This window comes from Tupaia chinensis, unplaced genomic scaffold (assembly GCF_000334495.1).
Source record: "Tupaia chinensis unplaced genomic scaffold, TupChi_1.0 Scaffold000516_1, whole genome shotgun sequence".
Classification (NCBI taxonomy): Eukaryota; Metazoa; Chordata; class Mammalia; order Scandentia; family Tupaiidae; genus Tupaia; species Tupaia belangeri.
The window spans coordinates 405,428-433,216 of record NW_006160029.1 but is presented as its reverse complement, the minus strand read 5'-3'; the positions used below and the strand labels follow the sequence as shown (position 1 = coordinate 433,216).

At 36.8% G+C, this 27,789-nt stretch overlaps 1 protein-coding gene across 3 annotated transcripts in view; it reads right to left on the bottom strand.

Moving 5' to 3' along the window:
• Positions 1-27,789, bottom strand: part of RNF180 (ring finger protein 180) — a 199,984-nt gene that overhangs the window by 45,405 nt on the left and 126,790 nt on the right. For all 3 annotated transcript variants that reach the window (XM_027775062.1, XM_027775059.1, XM_027775061.1), the window contains 2 exons: positions 20,400-20,625; positions 8,165-8,290 (listed from right to left, as the gene is read on the bottom strand). In XM_027775062.1, the coding sequence (XP_027630863.1) occupies positions 8,165-8,290; positions 20,400-20,625 (352 nt within the window). The remainder of the gene's footprint in view (positions 1-8,164; positions 8,291-20,399; positions 20,626-27,789) is intronic.

Sequence of the window (27,789 nt, the reverse complement as noted above, 5' to 3'; positions counted from 1 at the left end):
TATATATATATACACGCGTACATATTCAGAATTATACATAGGGAGGAAATTAATTTTTTAGGGAGTTAACATGTGATGGCTAGAAACTATGTCCAGTTCATAATAATAAAATGGGAATGCTGTGCCTGGAAATGGTAGGTAGTTCAGGGGAAAGAACTACGATTAACAGATAGAAAAATTTATTGTAAATTGCCAATTCTCCTCAAATTGACTTCTATATTGAATAGGACTCCATTATTTCCATTCAACATACGTTTTTATGGAACTTGACATGATGATTCTACAATTCATACAAAATAGCAAAGGGCTAAAAAATAGCCAAGACACTCTCGGAGCAAAACAAGTAAGGAAGAATATATCAAGATCTACAATGCTTTAATAAGTGAGAGTGTGGTATTGGCACGGGAAGAGATGAACAGACCAGTAAAACCAAATGAGGATCTTAGAAATAGACTAACACACATGGGGAAATAATAAATTAGTAAATCATTAATATTAATTAATTATTTCCAATAACTGGTGGTAGGAAAAAGTTAGATAGGAAATAAAAGAAAAAAAAAGAAATTGGATTCCATACTCATACACAACAAAAAATAAACCCTCAAAATAATAACAACAAAAATCAATTTTGACCTTTAAAATTATTTTAAGGTACCAGCAGATGGTGTAATGATTAAGTCACTAGACTCGCACACAGTCAACCATGGTTTGAATCCTGGACCTGGTGGCATAAAACTCATGCCGGGTACATGTGTGGTGTCCAAAATTCCAGGAGGAAAATGGAGCAGAGAGGAGTGTGGCATGGCCATCTCCTCTGGGGGATGATTTCTCACTTTCTGTCTCTCTGTTTCATTCCCTCTGGTGAGTGTACACAAACCATACCAAAAATCTCTCTTAAAAAAGAAATTAAAAAAATTATTTTAAAAGTTATAGAAAAATATCAACTTGGGGACAGAGAAGAATTATTTATGCAAGGTAGTACATACCAGAAAGATAATGCAAATAAAGAACTATAATTAATCAAAAGATGCTATAAAGTAAAAAGACAAACCACAAACTGGGTTCACAAATTAACAGAAAAAAAGGGTCACCAGAAAATATTTGAAAACTCTTAAAAATCAACAAGAGGGACCAATAGATGGCATACATCACTGGACTCCCATGTAGTCTACTACAGTTCAAGTCCTAGACCCAGTGGCTTAAACTCATGCCAGGCACATGTGCATGCATGCCCAAGATCCCAAGAGGAGAATGGAGGAGAAGGGATTGCAGCGTGGCCATCCCCCTTGGGGATGATTTCTTGCTTTCTGTCTCTCTGTCTTTCTGTGTCTTTCTGGTGAGCACATGTGCCCTATAGCAAAATAAACCTCTTCCCTCTCCCCCCAAAAATCAACAACAAAAATAGAATCAATATAAAAATGGACATTTATAAAAAGGCATAGATGAAGAAACTCAGTAATCAATACGTGTAAAGCTATGTTCAACCCCTATTCACAATCACATTAATGAAAATGAAAACCCCACTGAGATAGCATTCTATATTTATCATGTTAGCAAAATCTAAAAAAATTAAAAATGCTAAATGTGGCAAACAGAGCTGGTGATAAGTCAGTATAGCCATTTTGGAAAACAGTTTGGGGTAGGTAACTAAGTAAAAAGGTGCAAGTTTCACTGCCATTTATTCTATGTGCCAGTAGACATGAAAATAATGTTTATAGCAGAATTGTTTATAATAACAAAAAGTGGTTAACTCAATTTTTAATCAGTAGGAGAACGGATAAATTATGGTATATTCACATAATTGGCTACAGCATGGCAGTAAAAATAAATTAATATGGCTGCGCTCCCTGAAATGGATGAATCTGAGAAACATAAAACTGAGTGACAAAGGAAATGCAGCATACCATTGTTACCACTGTGGAACTTAAAAACAAGTAAAATGAAACAATCTTAAGCATATGCATGTATATTTATAAAGAAATGATAAATACAAAATTCAGAGGAAGCTGGGGTAAATATAGTGGAAATACAGAGCACTTCACTTAATACTAATAACTAAAGAGTCCATTTTCTGATTAAACTCTTACATGTGATTTTTAAAGCCTAACCATAGGCAATTACAAAGGGATTATTTGACCAGTTTCCTGGGAAAGAGCTGCCCTCCTACACCAGCCTTGGTGCAATGGTCCAATGCACTGCAATCTCTGAAGGGAGTTATGGTCAAGTTGTCAGGTCCCCCTGGCCTCTGACGTTCTTTCAAATATTTATATTCCTAGTCCCAGTTCCTTTATTTCTAGGTTTCTTTACCTTAGGCCTTAAACAGTCTCCCTTAGGTGTCTCTGATGAGGCCTCCTAATGGGGATGGAAGGGAAAACTTCGAAGACACTTCCCCCAGTTTGACTCAGGGCCTCATACTTTCCCATTCCTAGCCCTTCCAGTTTACCATTATCCCAGTCCCTGGGACTTGTAATACTATTGGATGCTGGAGGCTTCTCTCTGGGGCTCACTGAAGAGTTAGCCAACCCTCACACTTGTGCTGCTTGACCTACTGCGACAAAGTACATTATTCCTTGAGAGATATGAAAAAGGGAAGTCTGGTTTTAGACTCTAGCCTCTATCATCAGTAAGTTATTAAAGGCTTAACTCATTTTTGGCTTGTTGGTTTAATGGGCTGCTCCAGACACCTGACAGCTCAGCGCTTGCCTGAGTCAGCTGAAGCTCTTCACAGTAATATTGGGTTGTTGGAAAAGTCCTGATGTCTTTTTTCTTTGTTTTTCAAAGGTCATTTAAATAAAGAACAAAGATCAATCAAAGATATATTGCCAATTTTGCTAGATAACCTTTTGCCATCTTTCAGTAAGTTTCATAATTCCTTGTTCACAGAAGGACCTGTCGTTACTGGTGAAAAACTGAAAAAGGTGCTGATTTGCAGCCTCACTTGAACTCAATGTTATATCACACAGGAGTTTTGAAAATAGTGAAATAAGTGGAAGTCTGGTGGCACAAAATCAGGCAGGTATGGTGGGTATGGCAACACATCCCATCCAAGCTCCAAAAGTTTTTGAGAGCTGATCAAACTTGCATATGGTTTTGTGTTGTCATGATATAACACAGCTCCTTTAAAATCAATGAGCTCTGGACATTTCTGGATTATGGTTTCATTCAAACTCTCTAATTGTTGACAGCACACATTAAAATGATTGTTTTTTTGGTAGGAGCTCAAAAAAAACATGACACCTTTAAAATCCCACCAAACTGTGAGCATAACCTTCCTCTGATGAATATCAGCTTTTGATGTCATTTGAAGTAAATTGTCATGTCAAGACCAAGACCATTTGTGTAACATTTTTCAGCCCCAGTTATGAGTTGCCACAAAAAAGGATTGTTTTCCTCATGTTTAATGAGTATATTGCAGATTTTATACATGCCGTCAAATGAACTCCTTTGAGTTCATGAGGAACCCTGATATAGAGCTTGCTTACATATTTCAGCTTCTTCAGATGATCATGAATGCTTGAATCATGGTGTTCAATGTTTCTGCAATCTCTCATGTTGTGTAACATGGGTTTAACTTGATCAATGTCTTTATTTTGTTGTCATCAGCCTCGGTGGGCTTCCCTGACCAAGGTGCATCAGTGAGATAAAAACTACCAGCACAGAATATCGTGAACTATCATTGGCACTGATGTTCTTGTACAGCATTGTTACTGTAAACTTTATGCAACTTTTCACAAGCTTGACACGTATTCTTCCCTTTATGGAAGTTAAAGTAAAATATGGCAAAAATGCAGTTTGGTTTTCTATCTTCAACTTGTAAAATCTCTAAAACTCAATCAAATTGCTTAATTTTTCTTTTAGAATGAAACTAGAATTGTCAGCTGTCAGATGACATAGCAATAACATAGATGCAAATGACTCCAGTACTTCCAAAAATGAACTAGCGCTATCTGTTACAAAAGTGTGTCATGGGAGATACTGAACTTGAGCTGTGAAAAATTACTTTCAGGAATAAGACTGACTACTGAAGATTTTCTGCTGAGACGTCACTCTCCAGATCCCAATCTCGAAAGTTGTAGGGCTTCTGTATCCTTCTGTTTCTCTCTCTCTTAAAATTTTTTTAAAACTTTTCTTATTTTTTATTTTTTTAAGGTAAAGTACTTTCTTGGCTCTCAGCTCCTCCTTTATGTTGCTAATTCTTGTCTTTTCCCCCCTCCTATTTAGGAGAGATAGAATCTCAGATCTTCAAAGATGCTTAATGAATTTGAGCTATGAAAAACTACTTTCAGTGCCACACAGTTTTCACTTTTTGCTTTTTTTTAAAAGAAAAAAAAATATCGGAACTAGCAGTTAGCGTAATGACTATGTCGCTGGACTCCCACATAGTCGACCGTGGTTCGTGTCCCGGATCCGGTGGCTTAAAGCTCACATCGGGCGCGTGTGCGTGCATGCCCAAGATCCCAAGAGGAGAATGGAGGAGAAGGGATTGCGGCGTGACCATCCCCCCTGAGGGGTGATTTCTCGCTTTCTGTCTCTATGTCTCTCTCTGTCTGTCTGGCGAATGCACGCGCCCTATTGCGAAAATCTCTCAAAAAAAAAAAAAAAAAAGAAGAAGAAGAAGAAAAAAAAGAAAAAAGAAAAAAATATTGTGGTTTCTTTTTAAAATTTTGTTTCTCTTTCTCTGTTTTCTTTTCCTTTTTTTTTTTTCCTTTACCTTCATCACTTTGCTGCTCAGCCTCCATGCACTGAGTGTCTAGACAGGGTTAAGTGATCCTTAGCCAAACCTGTGAATACTATTAGGGTCAGAATATTATTCAATTCCCACTGAATTTGACACACAAAGGGAGAAAAATGGAATGGCAGTGAGACTGCAGATCAACCCCCCTGCACATCTCTGAATGCTCAGATTGAACTTCAAGAAATTAGGAAGAAACATATAACCCATCAGATGACCATAAGTCACTGCAGGGGCACAAGACCAATAAAATATTTATCCTCCAAGGGAAAAAAGTAACTCTTCTTCATCCACAGACAGTACAATGTCAAAAAATTTAGAGTATCCATAGTGACAAAGCTAACAGAAATACAAGGGAAAAAAGACAATGAATTACAGAAGAGGCAGGAGAAAAGAGCTGAGAAGTTCCAGGAGGTAAGAAAGTTCTTGTACAATATGAAAGAGGAAATACACATCATAAAAAAAGAATCAAATGGAACTGTTAGAGATGAAGGCTATAATATAGGAAATCAAAACCTCCTTTGAAAGTATTAAAAGCAGACTAGATCATACAGAAGACTGAATTTCCAAAGTGGAAGACAGAATCATTGGTCTAGAAAAATCCACCACAAAAACTGAAAAAGTAGCTCCCCAAAATGAGAATAATATACAAGAAATACTAGATACCATTAAACATCCAAACATCTGGATAATCAGTATCCCAGAAGGTAAAGAGACTAATAAGGGCATCGATGATCTATTCCATGAAATCCTGGAAGAAAACTTTCCAAATCTAGGGAGGCATTCAAAGATCCAGTCCCAAGAAATACAAAGGACCCCAAATAGAATCAACCCAAGAACTTATCCAAGACATTATAGCCACATTGACCAAAACCACAGAAAAAGACAAGATACTAAAATTGGCAAGAGAGAAACATCAAGTTACTTACAAAGGATATCCCATCAGGCTAACAGCGGACCTCTCATTGGAAACAATGTGAGCAAGAAAAGATTGGGAAAATATATTCAAAGTGTTGAGTGAAAAACAATTTTAGCCAAGAATACTATATCCAGCAAGACTGTCCTTCATATGTGAAGAAAAGACAAGAATATTCTCAGATAAACAAAAGCTAAAAGAATTTACCAAGACCAGACCAGTTCTCCAAGAAGTTATGAATGGAGTACTATACCAGGAAAACTAAATACAGATACACAGAAATAAGAGTTCAAAAACAACCAAGAAAATGGTCAACTTAATGGTAGGGACAAGTCCAGAGTTGAAAATCACCTTCCAAAATTTAAATGGAAAGATCAGACCACAAAATAAAATAATAATAATAATACTTATTTAAAAATCACATTAAGCTATATAGCCTCAGCTAGGTGCTACTTTATAGTATGTTCATTATGCTCATGGAGCTTCATGCTTAAAAATCAGACATGTGCTCACAGATGTGTACACATCAGCCAAACATTCAGTTGAAATTATTTAGATTAATATATTTTGGGAAGCAACGAAATGTGGGAGAAAAAGGAATAGAAAACAACTGTAAATACAAGAGACAATGTGGGAGGAGGGTAAGAAAAGGCAAAAGGTGAGAAATAGGGAAAAATATATACATATATGTATATGTATATGTGTGTGTTTGTGTGTGTGTGTGTGTGTATATATGTGAAACAAGAAATGAAAAATTATTTGTTGACAATAACATGTATGATTATGTCACTATGCAGTGTATTCTGGATGGGAAATCATATTTTGTATGCTGTGATAATGTTTGGTGAATAAATGTAAAATGAAAAAAAAAATGCATCATGACTTTTCCAACAACCTAATACATTTCTTAAATTGGGTGATGTAATAAGTTATTGTGAACCTCATCCATAAAAATATATTTAAAAAATTAAGTTCTCTGGAATTCCTACGGGGAGAAGAAATAAGACAAAAATCACAAATTATAGATTCACTACTACCTCAAAACACAAAAAGAAAAAAGAAAGCATGGGGTTATTATAAAGAAAAGGCACTTCATTTCTGTAAAAATATAGGGGTAGGCAAAATGGTAGAGTACTAAGGGATGTTTTAAAGAATATAATTCAACATATTACTTTTCTCTTTTGATATGAAATTCTTTAGGTAAGATTGATTTTCATATATTTGATTTTATATTCTGTTTTGGGCTAAATGAGGTACAAGCACAACTGTCTATATAAATCTCTAGGTAACATATAGTTACAGGTACTAATCACCTCATACAGTAGTATGTTATTTGTGTAATGCTCTCAAATGTTTTGTCTTCATTCAAACCATGGTATAAAATTATACTCATCCTTATACTACTTCCTTCAAACCTAAGAAATTTTCTGTATTATTGATCACTTATTTTTTGCCTCCAGCATATAGTTCCTGCTCCTCACTCCTTCCTGTCTAGGCACGGCTGTACTGCTCTTTCTGGTCTCATACAGCAGTGCCTCCTGTTCCCGGAAGACCCCAGTTGCCCATATCTGGACTTTTCTTCTCAGGCCCCATAACATCATAAATGGCAAATACTGAAACTACACAATAATTCATTCTCCGAAAAGGCATGGTTTTATAAAAGATAAAATATAACTTTATGTCCTTATCATATGATCATACAGTAATAAATTCTCAAAGCTGAAAAGGGTATTAGATATTATCTTTTGATTATTTCTTATATCTATAGAGTACAATTAGTTATAATTACAATGTGTTTCCATATTAACTCATTTTATGTTTACAATAACTGTATTAATTAGAAAGGACAGATATAATTATTCCTATTTTAAAGAAAACAGAAATAAGAGGATTCTATGACACATGTAAGTCATACATTTAGACCTGAATCTAGAAACTGTTATTCCCTGACCACTGTATATTTCTGGGACGTTTTTTATACCAAGACTTCACTTTCTATTTGTCCTAAGTTTGGAGGACAACTGTGAAATATTGATATTAAATGAGTTTATTGATCTACTTCATATGTATTTATCCCTGTAGCTTTAAGCAAAGAGATGGCAAAATCCTTAATTTAAATAGATCATTATACAACTATGTTTCACCTAATACTTCTCTTTTTTTTTGAGCAGTTTTTGCTATAGGGCACATGTACTGGCCAGAAAGACAGAGACAGAGAGACAGAAAGCGAGAAATCACCCCCCAGGGGGGATGGCCATGCCGCAATCCCTTCTCCTCCATTCTCCTCTCAGGATCTTGGGCATGCACACACACATGCCCAGCGTGAGTTTAAGCCACCGGGTCAGGGACTTGAATCGCGGTTGACTACAGGGGAGTCCAGTGACGTAGCCATTACGCTAACTGCTGGTCCCTGTTTCACCTAATACTTCTAATACAAGAAAATATTAGCTTTAAGAGAAGACCTTGGACAAAGTTACTAGGCTTTGATTTTTTTTGTTTGTTATTAGTTTCCTTACCTCCAAAAAGATGGAATGCTTTTTTGCAGCTTGGTAGGGGCCATTTTGCAGAGCTGGATTTTTGAAAGCTTTGTTTAATTTTCAAATATTCTTTAGTAAAGAAGGTTTTTGTGGCATTGTTCAGTTCTAGAGTAAAACAAAAGGAAACAGCATTTAAAAACATTAATTCCAATGATATGGCAAAAAACATGATAAATGATTGCTGCGGTATTCTGATAATAAATTCAGGTCTCCTAAGTCAATGAAGACAAAAGTTAATTCAATTTTGTTAAATCAAGCAAAGACAACGATCAGATTACATGCTAGTATGGAAGACACAATGATGACCAAGACATAGCCCCTACTCTCAAGAAGATCGTAGATTAAAAAATGGAAATGAACAAGTAGACACAAAAAGGCAGTAAGTTTTATAGTTGTACCAAGAGAATGGCTATAATGCAATCAGGGCCCCAGGGGTGATAGTGTAAAGGAAAAACTTTTTTAGAACTTTTTAGTTTCATAATCTTTCATTCTACATATGATACATTGAGCATCTACTGATTCTAATGCAGTAGACTTAGGCAAAACTTAAAAAGTATAATAATAAATGATCAATTTTCAGAAGCTTGTTAATGAGTTAAAAAGGATTTATTCATTTGAAGTACACCTGGACAATCAGAGAACATACATGACAATGCTCACTTTTCATAGCAGAACATCTTTCTATAATGAGCCGTGGAAAGCAAGGTATGACCTGAGTTGGACTATCTAATGGAGAAATTCTCCTTAGTGAGGGCAATGCAGAACTGCTTACTCATTGATAAGTAAACTAGGCTTTCTTCCATTAATTGTCCCCTTACTTTCATTCCTGTAACATTGCCTCAGTTTCCATCCTACTGCAGGCTTTCAGCTTTGGCTCAAGCCAGTTGCATTGAAATCACTCTATTTTTCCTAACTGCCTTAGACTGATTCTTACCTATGACGTTCAAAGGAAGAAATGATTTACATTTGGCAACAAAAGAAATAATGTAAAAGAAAAAGAAAAAAAAGAAAAGAAAAAGCTACTGCAGGAAAGTGAGGTTATGTATTAAGCATGTAACTCTTAACTCCCTTCCCAATTCTCAATTAAATAATTTCAGGTTGGATAGTCTCACACTGGTTTCTGCAGAAATGTTTGTTTTATTAAAGTCTGCTTTGCCTACTAACAATCAACAGCCCTTTAATACAAGATGACCATGGCACTGTCACCTGGTTAAAAGAGCTCGTCAGTGCCATTCATACCAATAATGAGAATGGAAAAAGTTACTAAATGTCTAACAACACACTCGTTTATTACAGTAACAATGATCTTCATGTAGACTTACCCAGATGGACTGATGAATGATTTGGGTATTTTCTGAGAAATTACATATTCCATGAAATAAATGGTATCGGGTTTTGAACTTAGGCAAATTGATTCACAGCATTTTAAATGTCCTTATAAATGGCACCAATGTGAATTCCTAACCTCTGCTTCAGGGATGTGGCCCAGCACACTCTCCTTCCTGTGCTGGTGATGATGGAGTTGACTAATGCTCCCTGTTATTTGGCCTTTAGAATTACATTTTCATCTGCCTCCCACTCCTGTCCATATAAATCGCACCAGTGTGGTAGGTCAGTGAAGATTTTGTGTGAGAAATAAGATAAGCTAAGGCAAAGAGTTTGCAACTCAAGATTTCTTACTAATCTCCCCCCATTTTTTTCTCTCTCTCTCCTTCTCCCTCTGATTCTTCCTTCTGGATAGCTTGTAGCCGTGTTCTAAAATATTCATGCAATTACTTGGAGAATATCACTGTGGTACTCTCTCTTGTATTGAAAACTAATTTGGAAATGTAACTGAGTTTTAGTGCAACAGATCAAAAGGACACTGTAAGAGTCATCCAATAACTGAATTCTGATGAAATGGTCACAAACTTTTTCTAGAGGATAGGTGAGAGAAGTAAAAGCAATAATGATGCCTGTGATATTTTGCTTCCTTGCTTCAAGGAACTGATTATAAAATGCACTTTTAAACTATTCAATAGATCCATATATTAATGCATTGAGGCAGGAAAGGGTTAAGAAATACCTTTATGATGCTTAAGAAAATAATGATTGGGCCAGCAGGTGGTGTGGTGGTTAAGGACGCTGGACTCTCACATGGCCAACTGTGGTTCGAGTCCTGGACCTGGCAGCTTGCCTTTTCACTTAATAAATAAATAAGTAAATTCTTTTTTTTTTTGGAGAGGTTTTTTGCTATAGGGCATGTGCGCTCACCAGACAGACAGAGAGAGACATAGAGACAGAGAGCGAGAAATCACCCCTCAGGGGGATGGTCACACCGCAATCCCTTCTCCTCCATTCTCCTCTCAGGATCTTGGGCACGCACGCACACACACCTGGCATGAGTTTTAAGCCACCGGGTCCGGGACGCGATCCGCGGTCAACTACATGGGAGTCTAGCAACATAGCCATTACACTAACTGCTGGTTCCCAATAAGTAAATTCTTGAGAAAAGAAAATAATGATCAGAAAAATTGCTAAAATTTATAAGATGAGGTGGAAATTTTACCTACAACATATTGGCAAACACCTATATATCCATAACATACTCTTATGAGACAAAAGTTTTGTATGATTTCATTTACTATACTTTATCTCAAAGGCCTTTGGAGAAAAGAGAATTAAGAAGCCCTTGTTCCATCATTTCTGGACCAAATAGGAACTTAGTTCTACTACTTCTTGACTGTGAGACCTTCCACAAGTCATGAAACTCTTTTTATGCATTTTCTTCCCTATCTCTTAGGAACATTTATTTTGCACCTGCTATGTGCCTGGCACTTTGCTGATGTAGCTAGAAATACAGAGAAAATTAAATGTAATTCCTGTCTGGAAGTGTTACACTATTGATAGATCGGGGATTCTAAAAATCCTAGTTATGCATCAAAATCGCCTACAATAATCGTTAAAAAGAAATTTAGGACCTGGCCCAGATACATTACAGCAGCATTGCTATGTATGTGACCTTGCAGTCTGTACTTTAACGAGTTCATAAGGTGATTCTGGTAGTTATGATAACCATCTGATGAAATAACATTAAATCCTTGTCTGTTTTAAAATTATTTGTATTTACTTAAATATGTTAAGCCTTATCTTGCTCTGTTATAAAATTATGCTAACCTTAGCTAGACATTTGGCTTTCAAGTCTTATTATTTAAGAAATACATTTTGTAAATCTACAGTTGCCACAGACAGTGATTCCTCCAGTGGATCTGAGCAAAGTAAATTGCAAATCTTCTGGAGGGGACCAGCAGTTGGCATAATGGTCATGACGCTGGACTCCCATGTAGTCAACTGTGGTTTGAGTCCCAGACTCATAGCTTAAACTCATGCTAGATGTGTTTGCATGCGTGCCCAGGATCCTGAGAGGAGAATGGAGGAGAAGGGATTGCAGTGTGGCCATACCTCCTGGGGGATGATTTCTTGCTTTCTGTCTCCGTCTTTCTGGCAAATGCACACTTCCTGATTTTTTTTTTTTTTTGAGAGATTTTCACTGTAGGGCACGTGCGCTCACCAGACAGACAGAGAGAGACATAGAGACAGAAAGCGAGAAATCACCCCCCAGGGGGGATGGTCACGCCGCAATCCCTTCTCCTCCATTCTCCTCTCGGGATCTTGGGCACGCATGCACACGCGCCCGGCGTGAGTTTTAAGCCACCGGGTCCGGGACACGAACCACGGTCGCCTACGTGGGAGTCCAGCGACATAGCCATTACGCTAACTGCTGGTTCCCAGCAAATGCACACTTCCTATAGCAAAACAAACAAACAAACAAACAAACAAACAGCCTCTCAAAAAAATAAAATCTTCTGGGAAGGATTCACCATCCTAGATGCCATTAAGAACATTCATCATTCATAGGGGGAGGTCAAAACATTAACGTTAACAGAATTTGGAAGAAGTTGATTCCTGCTCTTATAGATAATATCCAAAGTTGTGAGACTTCAGTGAAGGAAGTTACTGCAGATGTGATAGAAAAACAAAATAAAACAAAACAAGTGAGGTCTGAAGATGTGTTTAAATTGCTGCAATCTCATAACAGAACTTAACAAATTAGTTGCTTCTTAGGGATGAGCAAAAAACGTGGTTTCTTGAAATGGAATCTATTCTTGCTGGAGATGTTGTGAACTGACAAGGATTTAGAATATTACATAAACTTATTTGATAAAGCAGCAACAGGGTTTGTGAGGATTGACAACAGTTTTTAAAAAGTTCTACTGTGGTTACAATGCTGTGAAACGGAATCTCATGAAAGACAAATCTTTTGTGAAAGAAGAATTGATCAATGAGACAAACTTCACTGTTGTCTCATTTTAAGAAACTGCCAGAGCCACTTTGACCTTCAGCAACCACAACTCTGATGACTCAGCAGCCCTTAATACCAAGGCAAGACCCTCCACCAGCAAAAAGATTACAACTCACAAGAGGCTAAAATAATCCTTAGTATTTTTAGTAATAAAATATATTTTAAAATTTAACTTTACTTATTTATTTTAATTTGACTAGAAAGGGACAGGGTGAGAGAGAGGGAAAGTGGAAAGCAAGTTGCCAGAATCGGGACTCGAACTTTGGTTGGCCATGTGGGAGTTCAGCACTCCTACCCGCCATGCCATTTTATTGCTGCCAGCCCCAGCATTACAATTTTTAAATTAAGGTATGCACATTATTTCTTAGACATAATGCTCTGCGTATTTTATAACAGAGTACAATATTGTGTACACATAAGTTTATATGCACTGAAAATCAATTCACATGCCTTGCTTTATTGTAATATTTGCTTTATTACAGTGGTCTGCAACTGGACTTGCAATATCTCTGAAGTATGCCCGTATTTTGTATGTAAAATTACACTTCAGGATTTAGAAAAAGGCTTTTCAAAGCTATAGATAGGAATATATTAGTAACTCCTCAAAAAGTAACCTCTGTATCTATTATTGCCTTCAAAGTAGCCATGATTTTTTGTCTTCACTGTGGAAAAAAACAAATAGGACTTCATTCTTCTTGCCCACTAATATTCCATGCTGCAGTTTATAAGCCTTGTTTGTTTGAGGAAAAGACAGAAACAAAACAACCATGATATGTTACACTACTTTTTCTGTACTTTCAAATCCCAGGGACAGTGTTTCTGTTTTTAGTTTTTTTTCTGAAGATTACGTTCACATGAATAAGTCTGTTTTACAAAAATTATTCTGCAACGCACTAGTAAATATGTGAAATAGTTTTAGGTGAAATTAAGTGAACATATTTAAAATGTTCGGTTACCTATTTTAAGGTATATTAGAAGAAATATATAAGCTAGAATATCAAATCTATAAATTCACAAATTTATTGCTAAGAATAAGGCTGAAATAATTACTTATTAAAGAAGGTGTTGGGGCCAGCAGATGGCATCATTGGACTCCCACATAGCCGACTACTGTTTGAGTACCAGACCTGGTGGTTTGAAATTCATGCTGGGCACATGTGCATTCATGTCTCCTCCAAGACCCCAGGAGGAGAATGAAAGAGAAGGGACTGCAGGTGTGGCCATCCCCCTGGGGAATGATTTCTCACTTTTCCTCTCACTGTTTCTCTCTCCCTGGCAAATGCACATGCCCTATGGAAATAAAAAAATCAAAAAAGAAAGGTGTTGATACAAAGAAAACCATGAAGTGAAAAAAAAAAAAAGAAAGAAAAGAAATTATGTGTTATGTGCATATAGTAAAAATGACTCCAGTTTGAAAAATATTGCTCTTAACACAATGCTTATTTTGCTATTTTTTGTCTGTAATGAAAATAATATTCATTTCCAAATTTTAAAACATGAGCTGACTATACAATTAATGGAAGACATCAAGACATAGTCAGATACTCCTAGCAGGGAATGAATATGGCTTTGAGAGGCAGAGACTCTTTTAACAAGATGAAGATAAAAATAAAAGAGTACAGGTGTGAATAAAGGCAAGAACAAAACCTTTATTAGCATGAGAATCAACAGAACAAACATTGGTACAGAATAAGATAAAGTGTGACATGGCCTTTATTGGAAGATGGACAATAGACCAAGACAGATTATAGATTGTTATGGTAGATAAAAAGAGGAAGTGTAATATTCTTGTACATAAGTTGAATGTTCTGAATAAAGCCCAGCAGCACATTGGAAAGTCTACCAGAACACAGGAGAATTCGTTGTGTGGGACTGGCTCAAATGCTGCAGGATCCCTGCCTGGCTGACCAGATGCTGTAATAGTGGCATCCTCCAATGATCATCACAGTCAAAATACCCTGGGGGAAAGTCACAGGCCTCTTCCTTAGATTAGTTTAAATCTTAGCTTAGTTTAAATGTAATTTTCTTATTTAGTTTGGGACTTCTGTAGACAAGGTAGAGACAGTTGTTTCTACTTCCAATGTAACTGACTAGTGCATCTCCTTACCAGCACCTAGTTTCACTATGTAAAGTCCCAAAGAGTAGTGGTGTTGGGGATTGGGGGTAATGGTCAAAAGGGAGGAGGAGGCTGAGGAAGGAAAATAATGGGACAGAAGTGGGAATCTTCATTGTTGTGCTTTGAGTATATCATGTATCGGAAGGGGGTGAGAGCAAGGAGTTTTTTTTCACAGTGGGAAGGGAGGTGGTTCTCATTCTGTGTTTTCCCTACTAACACGTGAGACATTCTCTTCTTGCACATGATTATGAGCTGGGATTCCTGAGCAGTGGACACTGGGTCTGTTAACAGGAATACCTGCATGAGGTCTGCAAGAGTCAGTCTACAATGGGGGAAATGGCATGTTTGTATTGAAGGTTGTATTTAGAAAGTCAATTTAAAAGACATTTTCCCTCTTAATAAGGGGCTGGGAAAGATGAAGCCTCAGGCTACTTGAAGTACTGTGCCTAGAGTAGAACTGTTACAGGTAGTCAGATAGATATGTGCAGGAGGACCAAGATATGAACAAAAAGGGCACGTGATGCATCCATCATGGTTGTGAGAGGTGGCAGGTGGTCCCTGGCACTAAGTGAGGAGAGGTCGTATACCTTTTATTGCTTAAACTGTCATGAAAGGACCTGGAGAGTAACTTTCTTTTCCTTCCATGGGTACTTGTGCACACAGGCACCCTCTCAGGTACTTGACCTGGTGGCACTAAACTAATACAGACAAAATAGTCCCTATCTGTATGCTCACTCTGCTTGGCATGTCCCCTTTAGATATGTCTAACCTCAGTGCAGTGAATTTTTTGTGTGTAGTGTATATGCACTAGGTATATCAGAGAGGCATATTTTTACTGTCTCTTCATTATTTGACTACTGACCCTGCAAGAGCCTTCATGTAGCTGGTTGGGTTAGGATACTTAAAACTTACTCTAATAATGAGAAATCACCTCCCTAGGGGGATGGTCACAGTGCAATGCCTTCTCCTCATTCTCCTCTTGGGATTTTGGACATGCACACACATGGACCACACGTGAATTTTAAGCCATGGGTCTGGGATTTGAACCACAGTTGACTATGTGGGAGTCCAGTGATGTAACCATTACGTCATCAGATGAACCCCTACTTTTTGCTTTTTAAAGAAATTTAATTCAATCAGCATTGGAAGAATGAACTGATCACTGAATATTGTTGGAATTATGCCTAAGAAGAATTTAAAAAGACTTTATTTTTAACCAAATCATGCACCATAATAAATGAAGCTAAATGTGAGAAAATGAGGATAAAATGAAGCCTAAAATACACATAAGGAAATGTTTACGTAACTCTGTAATGGATAAAGTCTTTTAACCCCTAAGTTTGAAATCATTATTAATCAAGGCAAAATTTGCTATAAGAGGCTACATCAAAATGTACATCTGCATATAAATATCAAATAAAATTAAAGTGAAAGTGACAAAAAATTATTTGCAACATATGACAAAAAATTGCACTAAATATAAAAAGAAACTTCATGGCAAGTGATTTAAAAATAAAAATTAGGATAGCTAGGACTGCAGAGACAACAATTCCTCATGTACTGTTGCTTGGAATAATTCTGGAGCATAATTTTGCAACATATATATAGCCTTAAAAATACGTAAGCTTTAACTACCATTTCAGCTTCTGAAAATTCTTTCCAATGAAAAACTGTGATGTATTCAAATATTTATTCATGTACTCATATATCAGTAAATAAATTATAAATTAATAACTAAATGTCCTATAAGAGTAGATTGACTAAATAGAACACGATATAATCAAAAGAATGTTTAGTTAAACAAAGCAGATTAGAGACTATACGAGCAATATTATCTGATTTTTTTTTTTGGAGAGGTTTTTGCTATAGGGCGCGTGTGCTCGCCAGACAGAGAGACCCAGAGAGACAGAATGCAAGAAATCACTCCCCAGGGGGAATGGCCACGCTGCAATCCCCTCTCCACCATTCTCTTCTCGGGATCTTGGGCACGTACGCACACGCGCCCAGTGTGAGTTTAAGCCACAGGGTCCGGGACGCGAACCGTGGTCCACTACGTGGGAGTCCAGTAACACAGTCATTATGCCAACTGCTGGTCCTAATCTGATTTTTTTTAACTTAGAGATTTTTGCTATAGGGTACATGTGCTCATTGGAGAGACAGAGAGACAGAAAATGACAAGTCACCCCCCCCCTCCCCGGAAGATGGCCACGCTGCAATCCCTTCTCCTCCATTCTCCTTTTAGAATTTTGGGTGCATGCCCACACGCACCCAGTGCGAGTATTAAGTTGCTGAGGCTAGGACTAAAACTGCGGTTGACTATGTGGAAATCCAGTGACATAACCATGACGCCATCTGCTTGCTGATCCCTTGATTTTTTTTTTGTTTTTTTTTGGTATAAACAGAAATGTTTGAGTATATGTATACGAAATATTTTGGAAGGATGTTCACTAAATGTCTTTAAATGGCAGGGATATGGTGATTTTGAGCTTACAGTTTTGTTTGTATTTTCTGATTTTCCTATGTATTACATAATTCTAAAAGTTATTTTTATATGAAAATTAGACCATATTTTTGGCTCAAGCAAAGTTGCGTTCCTTATTATTTCCTTAATTATTATAAAAAAATGCCATAAGAAATGTCAGAAAATCTGAGGCTGAACTTGCTTTGAGAACATTTTTATGGACATTGCCTACTCCTTCTCTCAATATTCCCGAGACAAAAAAAAAAAACAAAAAAAAAACTCATGAAAAATTTCTTTTGAAGGTAAATTCCAAAAAACTCTTAGGATAATTATTTATTCTTTTTCTTTTCATGAATCATGTGAATCATTTAATTGTGTACTTACTTCTATTTTTCTTTAAGCTGACAGAACATTTAAAAGCAAACACTTCATCTAACTGTAGTTATTATGAAGGGCCATATGGTTTATATATCTGCCTACTTACCCTCATGTGGTCCTCAAAGTCTCTTCCAATTCATAAATCTCTTGTCCTATTTTATTAATTATATTTTATAAATCATCTCAAATCCTTTTCAGGTAGAGTATAAATTTTTAAGCAGGATATTCCTCTTTTTATTATCAGCCTCTAAATGATAGCAGACACCCAAATACAGTCTCTACAGGAAGAGACTTTAATATTCTCAATACAATTTAATTTAGAAGCACCGATTTTGAAAATAAAGGAAAACATGAAATTATGTTCACAAATGTATGTACCAAAGAAACTTGAGTCAAGAGCTAAGGGAAATAAATTTTATAATCCCTATATTTTATATATTTTATATCCCAATATTAAATAAGATCATAGAAAGCAGAGATAACTTCTATCTAAACCTCAGCCTAGATTCTTCCTCTTCAAGCAAGTTTTTAGGAAATGCTGTCATGCATAGCTGGTTAGAGATAACACTGAGAAAGGGGTCTCATCAGTTTTCCTTTTGTTGTTCACTCGAAAACACCCAGCCTGGGATCTGGTATTAGAAATGAATCTCTTTCTCCCAACATTCTAACCACAGGCCACAGAAGTTTCAGGAAATTTCTGCTCTCTCAGGCAAGTACTTCCTTTCTTCTCTCTATTTTTCCTACTTGTTCCTTTCCACAAAAAACGCAACTGAGCTGCCTGTAAGACTGATGACAGCTGCTGTCCCAACCACATTTCTCCACTTGGTAGAGTCACTCTGCTTGGCATGTCCCCTTGTCTTTAGATATGTCTAACCTCAGTGCAGTGAATTTTTTGTGTGTAGTGTATATGCACTAGGTATATCAGAGAGGCATATTTTTACTGTCTCTTCATTATTTGACTACTGACCCTGCAAGAGCCTTCATGTAGCTGGTTGGGTTAGGATACTTAAAATTTACTCTAATAATGATTTTCCGATGCAAGTAGGTTTTTACATTTTTTTCAGGGAAGAAAAGTATGCTGTGGATTCTCTTCAGTTTTACTATTAAGGAATATGAGGGAGTCCTCAAAAGAGTTAGTCAAAAGTGCATATTATTAAAAAAAAAACTACACAGTTTTGTACCAAAATAAACGATTTCTGTACATTAGTTCATTTTCCTATTATTATTAATTATTATTATTATTATTATTATTATTTGATTTGCCAGACGGTTCTTATGCTTGCAGGAGCGAAGAGGCAGAGAGAGAGAGAAAGGGAAAGTGAGAAAGCACACCTCCATGGTGGATATTCATGTCACAATCTCCTCTCTTCCATTTCTCCTTCCTTTTTCAGGATTTTGGGCATGCACCCATATATACCCAATATGATTCTCAAGCTGCTGAGTCTGAACTCCAACTGCTGAGTGCAGTTGGCCATTCAGCTGCCTTAATCATTAGACCATGGTCTGGCCCTCATTAACTTTTGAAGTCTCTTCATATATTAACCCCCATTTGTTTTGTCTATGGTATAGCAGTACCTTATTATCATTTCACTCTTTTCCCCATACTAGTTCTTAATGTTCCACGTCTATTAGTTTTTCTCTACTAATATGTTTTAAAGATTGTATTTAAAGTAACTTCAAAAGGTCATGGAAAATGGAATTAAAGAAGAAATTTTTGTGCATAAAATTTTTGAAATTCATGCATAGTTTTTCCGTAACACATTTTCTAAGAACTTTATAAAGATTTCTTGTATATTCTTTCTTAACATGACAATTAGGTAAACAAATCTTTGCCCCAATTTTACTTTCTTCTTGTTAAAGAAGAAAAGTCTTAAGAATATTAGAAAGTTGAGAAGATCTGGAGTTTGGGAGAAAGGCACAATAATTATCTTAAGATATTGGGAACCAGCAGTTAGCGTAATGGCTATGTTGCTGGACTCCCACCTAGTCGACCGCGGTTCGCATCCCGGACCCAGTGGCTTAAAACTCACGCCGGGCGCATGTGCGTGCGTGCCCAAGATCCCGAGAGGAGAATGGGGGAAAAGGGACTGCGACGTGACCATCCCCTCTGGAGGGTGATTCCTCACTTTCTGTCTCTGTCTTTGTCTGTCTGTCTGGCGAGCGCACGCGCCCTATAGCGAAAACCTCTCCAGAAAAAAAACAAAAGAAAAAAAATTATCTTAAGATATTTACAGTCATAGTTTCTGAGACTCCAGAGGAACTAACAAGGGCCACCGAATGAGTAGTAGTATAAAACAGATAAGAGGAATAAATAACAGTGCTGCTTCAAGTGGAATTTCCTCGACATAGATGCCCAAGTAAAGACTGAACAAATAGGATGTTTTATAAAGAATCTCGGTGTTGGGACTAGCAATTGGCGTAATGGCTATGTTGTACTCCCATGCAGTTGTACTCGAACTGCAGTTCGAGTCCTAGACCTGGTGGCTTAAACTCACTCTGGGTGCATGTGCTTGCTTGCCCAAGATCCCAAGAGGAGAATGGAGGAGAAAAAATTGTGGCATGGCCATCCTCCTGGGGGGCTGGTGCTTTCTTGCTTTCTCTCTCTCTCTCTCTCTCTCTGTCTTTCTGGCGAGTGCACGTGCCCTATAGCATAAACCTCTCAAAAAACAAAACAAAAAAAAGATTATCAGTGTAGAGTATGAGATTAGTGATAAGGATCTATTGTTATCCATGATTCTATGAATCTAAAAGTGTTCTATGAGTTACGGAGTTGGGTAAATATCATTATCAACTGGGGGGTAAAAATTAAGCTATATACAATTTTTAGTAACTCCTTCCTAATAATTTATAAAGTACCATTAGAAATTGAAGAGGAAGTTCAGAATAATCTGTCATGTTAATGAAAGAGAATAGTTACCTGTTTGGAAAAAGACTCTAGAAATAATTGTCCGACACAATGGGCAGGGAGTGCTTGCAGGATTGTCTTTGGCCAGAGTCCGTAAGCAGGGCTCACAGAAGATGTGATGGCAAGGGTAACACATGTAAGGGTTGAAATAAACATCGAGACACACTGCACATATGTAGCTATCCTTTTCTTCTGTATATTCATTGTCATCATCTGTACTCATCTCATTGTTCAAAGTCTGCAAAACATAGAAAAAAACAATTCTTAGTTCAGCATTAAGACTGGTATCCTTGAGAGAGAGATTGACTTCATTCATTTATTAAAATGAAAGAAAATATTAGTGAAAGGCATATAATAATTTTCTGTGATACAGTCAGTGACAGAAACATTACCTTTGAATTGAGATGGAACTAAAAATATACATAACAAACCCAGAAAATTTTTACTAGATACGTATTATTTTTTCCTGTTTACTATATAGCAGTTGCTTTAAATTTAAAGACTCGTTTTTCAGTAATCCAAGTTTCATTTTTTTCCTCTAATAACTGCTATCTATTCCCTTTGTTCCTGTTTTATAATTCTTATTACCCACAGATTGGATCTCTTGGTTCTAACTTCCATGGTTCAATTTTGTTCTTCTATTTTCAATCTCCTTCTGTTGTGCTATATCACAGGAGAATTCTCAACTTTATTGCTCAGGGGACAGTATTCATTCTTTGATACAACAAATATTCATCGAGTGACTACTAAAGACTGGACATCGTTGCAGATGATGTTGATAAAGCAGAAAATATAACATAAAATCTCCATCTTCAGGTAGCTTGTTTTCTAGGCCTATGTTATGCAACAACACTCATGCTATTTTTTTTTTAATACCAGTCATCATGTTCTAAAAAATTTAATAAGTTACTTTTTATCTTCTCATTGTTCTTTCTAGGTTTTTGCCATAAGGCATGTGCACTAGCTAGAGAGAGATACAGAGAAAGGGAATGAGAAATGACTCCCCATAGGGGATGGCCATGCTACACAATCCTTTTTCCTCCATTCTCCTCCTGGGGTTTTGAGCGAGCATGCACATTCACTTGGCATGATTTTCCAGCTTCTTTCACGTGACAATAAATATTTAAGGCTTCTCCCAACTGCTATTTCTGTGTTTTCTTTTTGTATTTTTAGTGACAGGGTCTTGATAGGTTGTCTATACTGCCTTTAAACTTGCAGTCCTCCTGCCTCAGCCCTTTGAGTAGCCTTGAGTAGCTGGGACTACATACGTACACCACCAAGTCAGGCCTTGACTGATTTTTTTTTTTTTTAAGAGGCTTTGCTATAGGGCGCGTGTGCTCGCCAGAAAGACAGAGACAGAGAGCAGAAAGTGAGAAATCAACCCCTGGGGGGGAGGGGGGAGGGCCATGCTGCAATCCCTTCTCCTCCATTCTCCTATAGGGATCTTGGGCACACACACACACACACCTCGTGCACACACACACACACACACACACACACACACATGCACTCGGCGTGAGTTTAAGCCACTGGGTCTGGGACTCGAACTGTGGTCTACTACACGGGAGTCCAGTGACATAACCATTATGCCAACAGGTGGTCCCACAGGCCTCAACTGATTTTTAATCTTAAAATTACTCCAGGTCTCTGATGAGAACTGCTCTCAATTTTTGTATCAGTTTCTTTTACCCCACCTTGGGCTTAAGCAAAAACAAAAACGAAAACAAAACAAAACTTAGTTTAATTCATTTCCTAAATAAATGATAATCCTATTGGTTAGAGTGGTTAGCGTCTGGACTGGAGATATAAATACACACATAAACACACATATACATACACACATATTATGTGTATATATATATACACGTATACACACACACAAACACACACACACACATATATATTGGCAGTGTGATATATTTATTCATTTTAAAATATATTGTTTTTTCCTATCATTCTACTTTCTTTAAAACTGCTAGCTGAAAAGAAGTAGATTTAACATATTTTGCTTTCTCTAAAAATTGTCTCTAAGGAAGGGACAAGTATAATTAAAATAAGTTAAAATTTGAAACTAATTGTACTAGGTCATTGGAAAGTCATGATGTATTTTCCTATGCAAAAATGCATCATGACTTTACAGACAACCCAATATTATAGATATGCATAGATATTTATATGTGTGTGCATGTATTTCAGTATAAAATTAATACTTAGGAATATCTGTTGTAATATAGAAATATAGTATACACTGTACCTCTGAAATAAAGGACAGACATTCGAATTGTCTTATATACATTTTATATTTTTAAGATTCTTAAAAATTAAGAATGTTAAGAATTAAATGTGCCAGATTTACATACTTTTATTCCTAATCTAACAGATAAATGACCATGAATATAGCCTACGTCACCTATCTGTTGCAATCTGAAGGATGCAGGAACAATTTCACAAAAGTCATTACCCTCAGCCCTCAGCCTCAGAGCACCTAATAGTATATTCTAAACAAATAATTATGTGTGAATGACTAGCACTCAGGACTATCACTGTCCTAATTAGGCCTCTTCTACAATACAAACACTTCTAGGAAGGGGCACCTGCTATCTGTAGTGTCTTTGTGTGAGTTTATTAAATCACACTACGCTGGAACAACAACAACAAAAAAGACAGGATTTTTTTTTTTCCTATCGGGCACGTGTGCTTATCAGAAAGACAGAGAGAGACAGAGAGACCAAAAGTGAGAGACCAAAAGTGAGAACCCCCAGGGAGGATGGCCACACTGCAATCCCTTTTCCTCCATTCTCTCAGGATCTTGGGCATGCACACGCACACGACCGCCATGAGTTTAAGCCACCGAGTCTGGGACTCAAACCATGGTTCACAATATGGGAATCCAGCGACATAGCCATTACACCAACTGCTGGTCCCAAGACAGAGTATTTTCTATGAGAGACATATTTAATGGGTGAAAGAAGTCCTTGAAGATAACAATTCTCAAACTGTGATCTACAGATCCCTAAGAGCAACGGACCCTTTTGGGAGACCCAGAAGGGCATTAGTATGTTCACAGTAATACTGAGATGTTACTTGTCATTTTCTCTGTGTTGACAATGTTATGAATGGTACAAAAGTAATAGTGGATTAAACTGGTAGTGCGTTAGCATGAATCAAGGCAGCAGAACAAACTATACTGAATCACTGTATTCTTCACCATCGCACACATGCAAGGAATAAAAAAGTCAGTTTGTATTAAGAATATCCTTGATGGATATGGAAAAATAATTACTTATTCTTAGGTATATTCATCCTTGAATATATGTCTCCTTTTAAAAAATATTTTTAGAGGGGCCAGAAGGTGGTGTGGTGGATGGGGGCGCTGAATTCCCACATGGTTGACTATGGTTCGAGTCCTAGACCTGGTGGCTTGCTTTCTCACTTTCCCTTTCTTTCTCTCTCTGTCTGGTCAACTTTAAAAATTATGATAACAAATGGAATTAAATAAGTAAATAATTCTTTAAAAAAAATTTTTTTAGAGAAATTTTGGCTATAGGGCCAGTGTGCTTGCTGGAGAGAAAGAGGGACAGAAAGTGAGAAATCAACTCTCAGTGAGGATGGCCACCTCACAATCCCTTCTACTCAATTCTCTTCTCAGGACTTGGGGCATGCATGCCTGGCATGAGTTTTTTTTTTTTTTTTTTTTTTTTTTGAGAATTTTTTTTTGCTATAGGGCATGTGCGCTCCCCAGGAAGAGAGACACAAAGAGACAAAAAGTGAGCAATCACTCCCCCCCCAATGGGGGATGGCCATGCCACAATCCCTTTTCTTCTATTCTCCTTTTGGGATCTTGGGCACGCACGAAGACACGCCCAGCGTGAATTTAAGCTGCCGGGTCCGGGACTCAAACCACTGTCGACTACATGGGAGTATAGCAACATAGCCATTACACTAACTGCTGGTCCCTTGAGTGGGAATTTTCTAATATTTATTCCTGTCATCTACCAGCACATCCACAGAAAGGAAGGGACTAAAGGAAGACTTACGTGCCTTTGAGGTCACCAGTGCTGGCTTAGAGAATCTTTCCCCCATTGCCATCACACTGCTCGGGATCTTTGCAGGTTAATAAAATACTCACTAGCTTAGACCACCAGACACAGAGTTATTCAGTCTACTTATTCTTTATGTTGCTTAATTAATTCCTTCAAAAAATCTCACTCTGTGTACTAATGAAACTGCCACCTATTGAGATAATGTATAAAACTGAAGATGCCAAAGGAGGATATGCTGTCCTTTTGTAAAAAAAAAAAAAAAGAAAAAAGTTTAACAAAGAGAAAAAGTAAGGAAATAGTCCTTATCTTGAAAGGACTGAACTGTCCCACATTCACAGTGTACAACTGCAAAAGTTGAGGTAGGACTCCTATGTTCATTGCAGTACTATTCACAACATTCAAGATACGGAATCAACCTAACTGCCTCTCAATGGATGAATGGATTTTAAAATGTGGTACATATAGATATATAATGGAATACTGTTCATTCATAAAAATGCCCAAAATTCTGTCATTTGAGGCAACATGGATGAATACAGAGGAAATGATACTAAATGAAATAAGCCAGGTATTGAAAAACATACTGCATGTCTTCATTCATTTGTGGAGATAAAAGATGGATGGCACAGACAAAGAGACTAGAATGGGAACACTAGGATATGGGAAGGGGAAAAGGGAGGATTGAATACAGCGAATTTAGATCACAGACACAAACACCCAGTTACATAAGCAAAATGAGTTCTAGAGTACTAAGGGAGAGTAGAGTAGCTATAGTAATTACAACTTATTTAAAACTGCTAGAATAAAGGATTTTGAATGTTCATAACACAAAGTAATGAATGTTTGAGATTACAAATAGTTTATTACTCTGATTTGATAATCACTCATTCTATACATGCATTGAAAAGCCACACAGTACCTCATAAATAAGTACAACTATTATATGTCAAACAAAAATAATTTTTAAAAGGAAACCTCAGGCTAGGATTTATAAACTTTTGCCAACTTCTCTGGTTTAGGGATAAAACAAACAAACAAACAAACACACCTCAATTAATTAGAGGAGAAACTCTTTGTCAGCACAACTGAAAGAATGTATTTCTGTCAGTTTTGGTTCTCTTTAGAGCATGTGCATGTGCTCTAATGGAAAAACTCAGACTTATGCTTTATGTAACTGTGTTGTTTACTACCTCCACACCTGTATAAGAAATAAAGTTTTTTTCCAATATTTTGTATTTGCTGTTTCTATTTGAAAATGTTCTTTTTTCTTTGAGAATTGTGCTAGCAGTTATTTTAAAAATATTATGTATGCTGCTTAAATCACATCTTTATAAGATGATAAACAATGGAGCATAAATTTGATGCATATTTTTGCAAAAACATTTAAACTGGATTATACTAGCACAATCACTAACCTCTCTGAAATTGTCGTGCTATACTAAATGTAATGGTCTAATGTATTAGTAAATCTGGGAAGTTTTTACTTCATTTAGAAAGTCTTCTGCCACGTTTACTTAGAGCAAGTGAATGGGAATTCTAGGTCACTAGTCGAAAAGGAAAATCAGATTTTATATCCTTATGCTTATAATTGCTAACACACAATCATGTCACAAAAAGGTGCTAGTTAGGGCCTGCAGGTAGCACACTGGTTAAGGCGCTGGACTCTCACATAGTCAACCATGGTTTGAGTTCCAAACCTGGCAGCTTGAAATTCACGCCTGGCGTGTGTGCATGCATGCTGCCCAAAATTTTGAGATGAAAAAGGAGGAAAAGGGATTGCAGTATGGCAACCCCCCTCGGGGGGTAATTTCTTGCTTTCTGTCTGTCTCTCCAGTAAGCATAGCACCCTATAGCAAAAATCTCTCTCTCAAAAATAAAGGCACTAGTTAATAAATGCTTAAAAACTATGAAATGCAATTATCACTGTAGGAATGTTTGAGATTACAAATAGTTTATTACTCTGATTTGATAATCACTCATTCTATACATGCATTGAAAAGCCACACAGTACCTCATAAATAAGTACAACTATTATATGTCAAACAAAAATAATTTTTAAAAGGAAACCTCAGGCTAGGATTTATAAACTTTTGCCAACTTCTCTGGTTTAGGGATAAAACAAACAAACAAACAAACACACCTCAATTAATTAGAGGAGAAACTCTTTGTCAGCACAACTGAAAGAATGTATTTCTGTCAGTTTTGGTTCTCTTTAGAGCATGTGCATGTGCTCTAATGGAAAAACTCAGACTTATGCTTTATGTAACTGTGTTGTTTACTACCTCCACACCTGTATAAGAAATAAAGTTTTTTTCCAATATTTTGTATTTGCTGTTTCTATTTGAAAATGTTCTTTTTTCTTTGAGAATTGTGCTAGCAGTTATTTTAAAAATATTATGTATGCTGCTTAAATCACATCTTTATAAGATGATAAACAATGGAGCATAAATTTGATGCATATTTTTGCAAAAACATTTAAACTGGATTATACTAGCACAATCACTAACCTCTCTGAAATTGTCGTGCTATACTAAATGTAATGGTCTAATGTATTAGTAAATCTGGGAAGTTTTTACTTCATTTAGAAAGTCTTCTGCCACGTTTACTTAGAGCAAGTGAATGGGAATTCTAGGTCACTAGTCGAAAAGGAAAATCAGATTTTATATCCTTATGCTTATAATTGCTAACACACAATCATGTCACAAAAAGGTGCTAGTTAGGGCCTGCAGGTAGCACACTGGTTAAGGCGCTGGACTCTCACATAGTCAACCATGGTTTGAGTTCCAAACCTGGCAGCTTGAAATTCACGCCTGGCGTGTGTGCATGCATGCTGCCCAAAATTTTGAGATGAAAAAGGAGGAAAAGGGATTGCAGTATGGCAACCCCCCTCGGGGGGTAATTTCTTGCTTTCTGTCTGTCTCTCCAGTAAGCATAGCACCCTATAGCAAAAATCTCTCTCTCAAAAATAAAGGCACTAGTTAATAAATGCTTAAAAACTATGAAATGCAATTATCACTGTAGGGAAGACATTTTGCTTAGTTCCAATATTGTCAGTGTCTGTCTGTGTATATGTGTGTGTGTGTGTGTGTGTGTGTGTGGTCTTCCATTTGTCACCTTTAGCTTGGCCATAATTAGCTTTCTGTTTAATCTATCTTTATCTCTTTGTCTGTCAATGTACACCCTCTGTTATGCCTATTACTAGCTTCTATAAATATACAATTCACTATTTTGAAATGAATTACCTATTAGCAGTTACACCTCATTTTCCCCTCCCATTAGGTCCTGGCAAGCATTAATCTACTTTCAGTCTTAATGGGCTTGCCTATTCTGGGCCTCTTTTTTTTTTTTTTTTTTTTTTT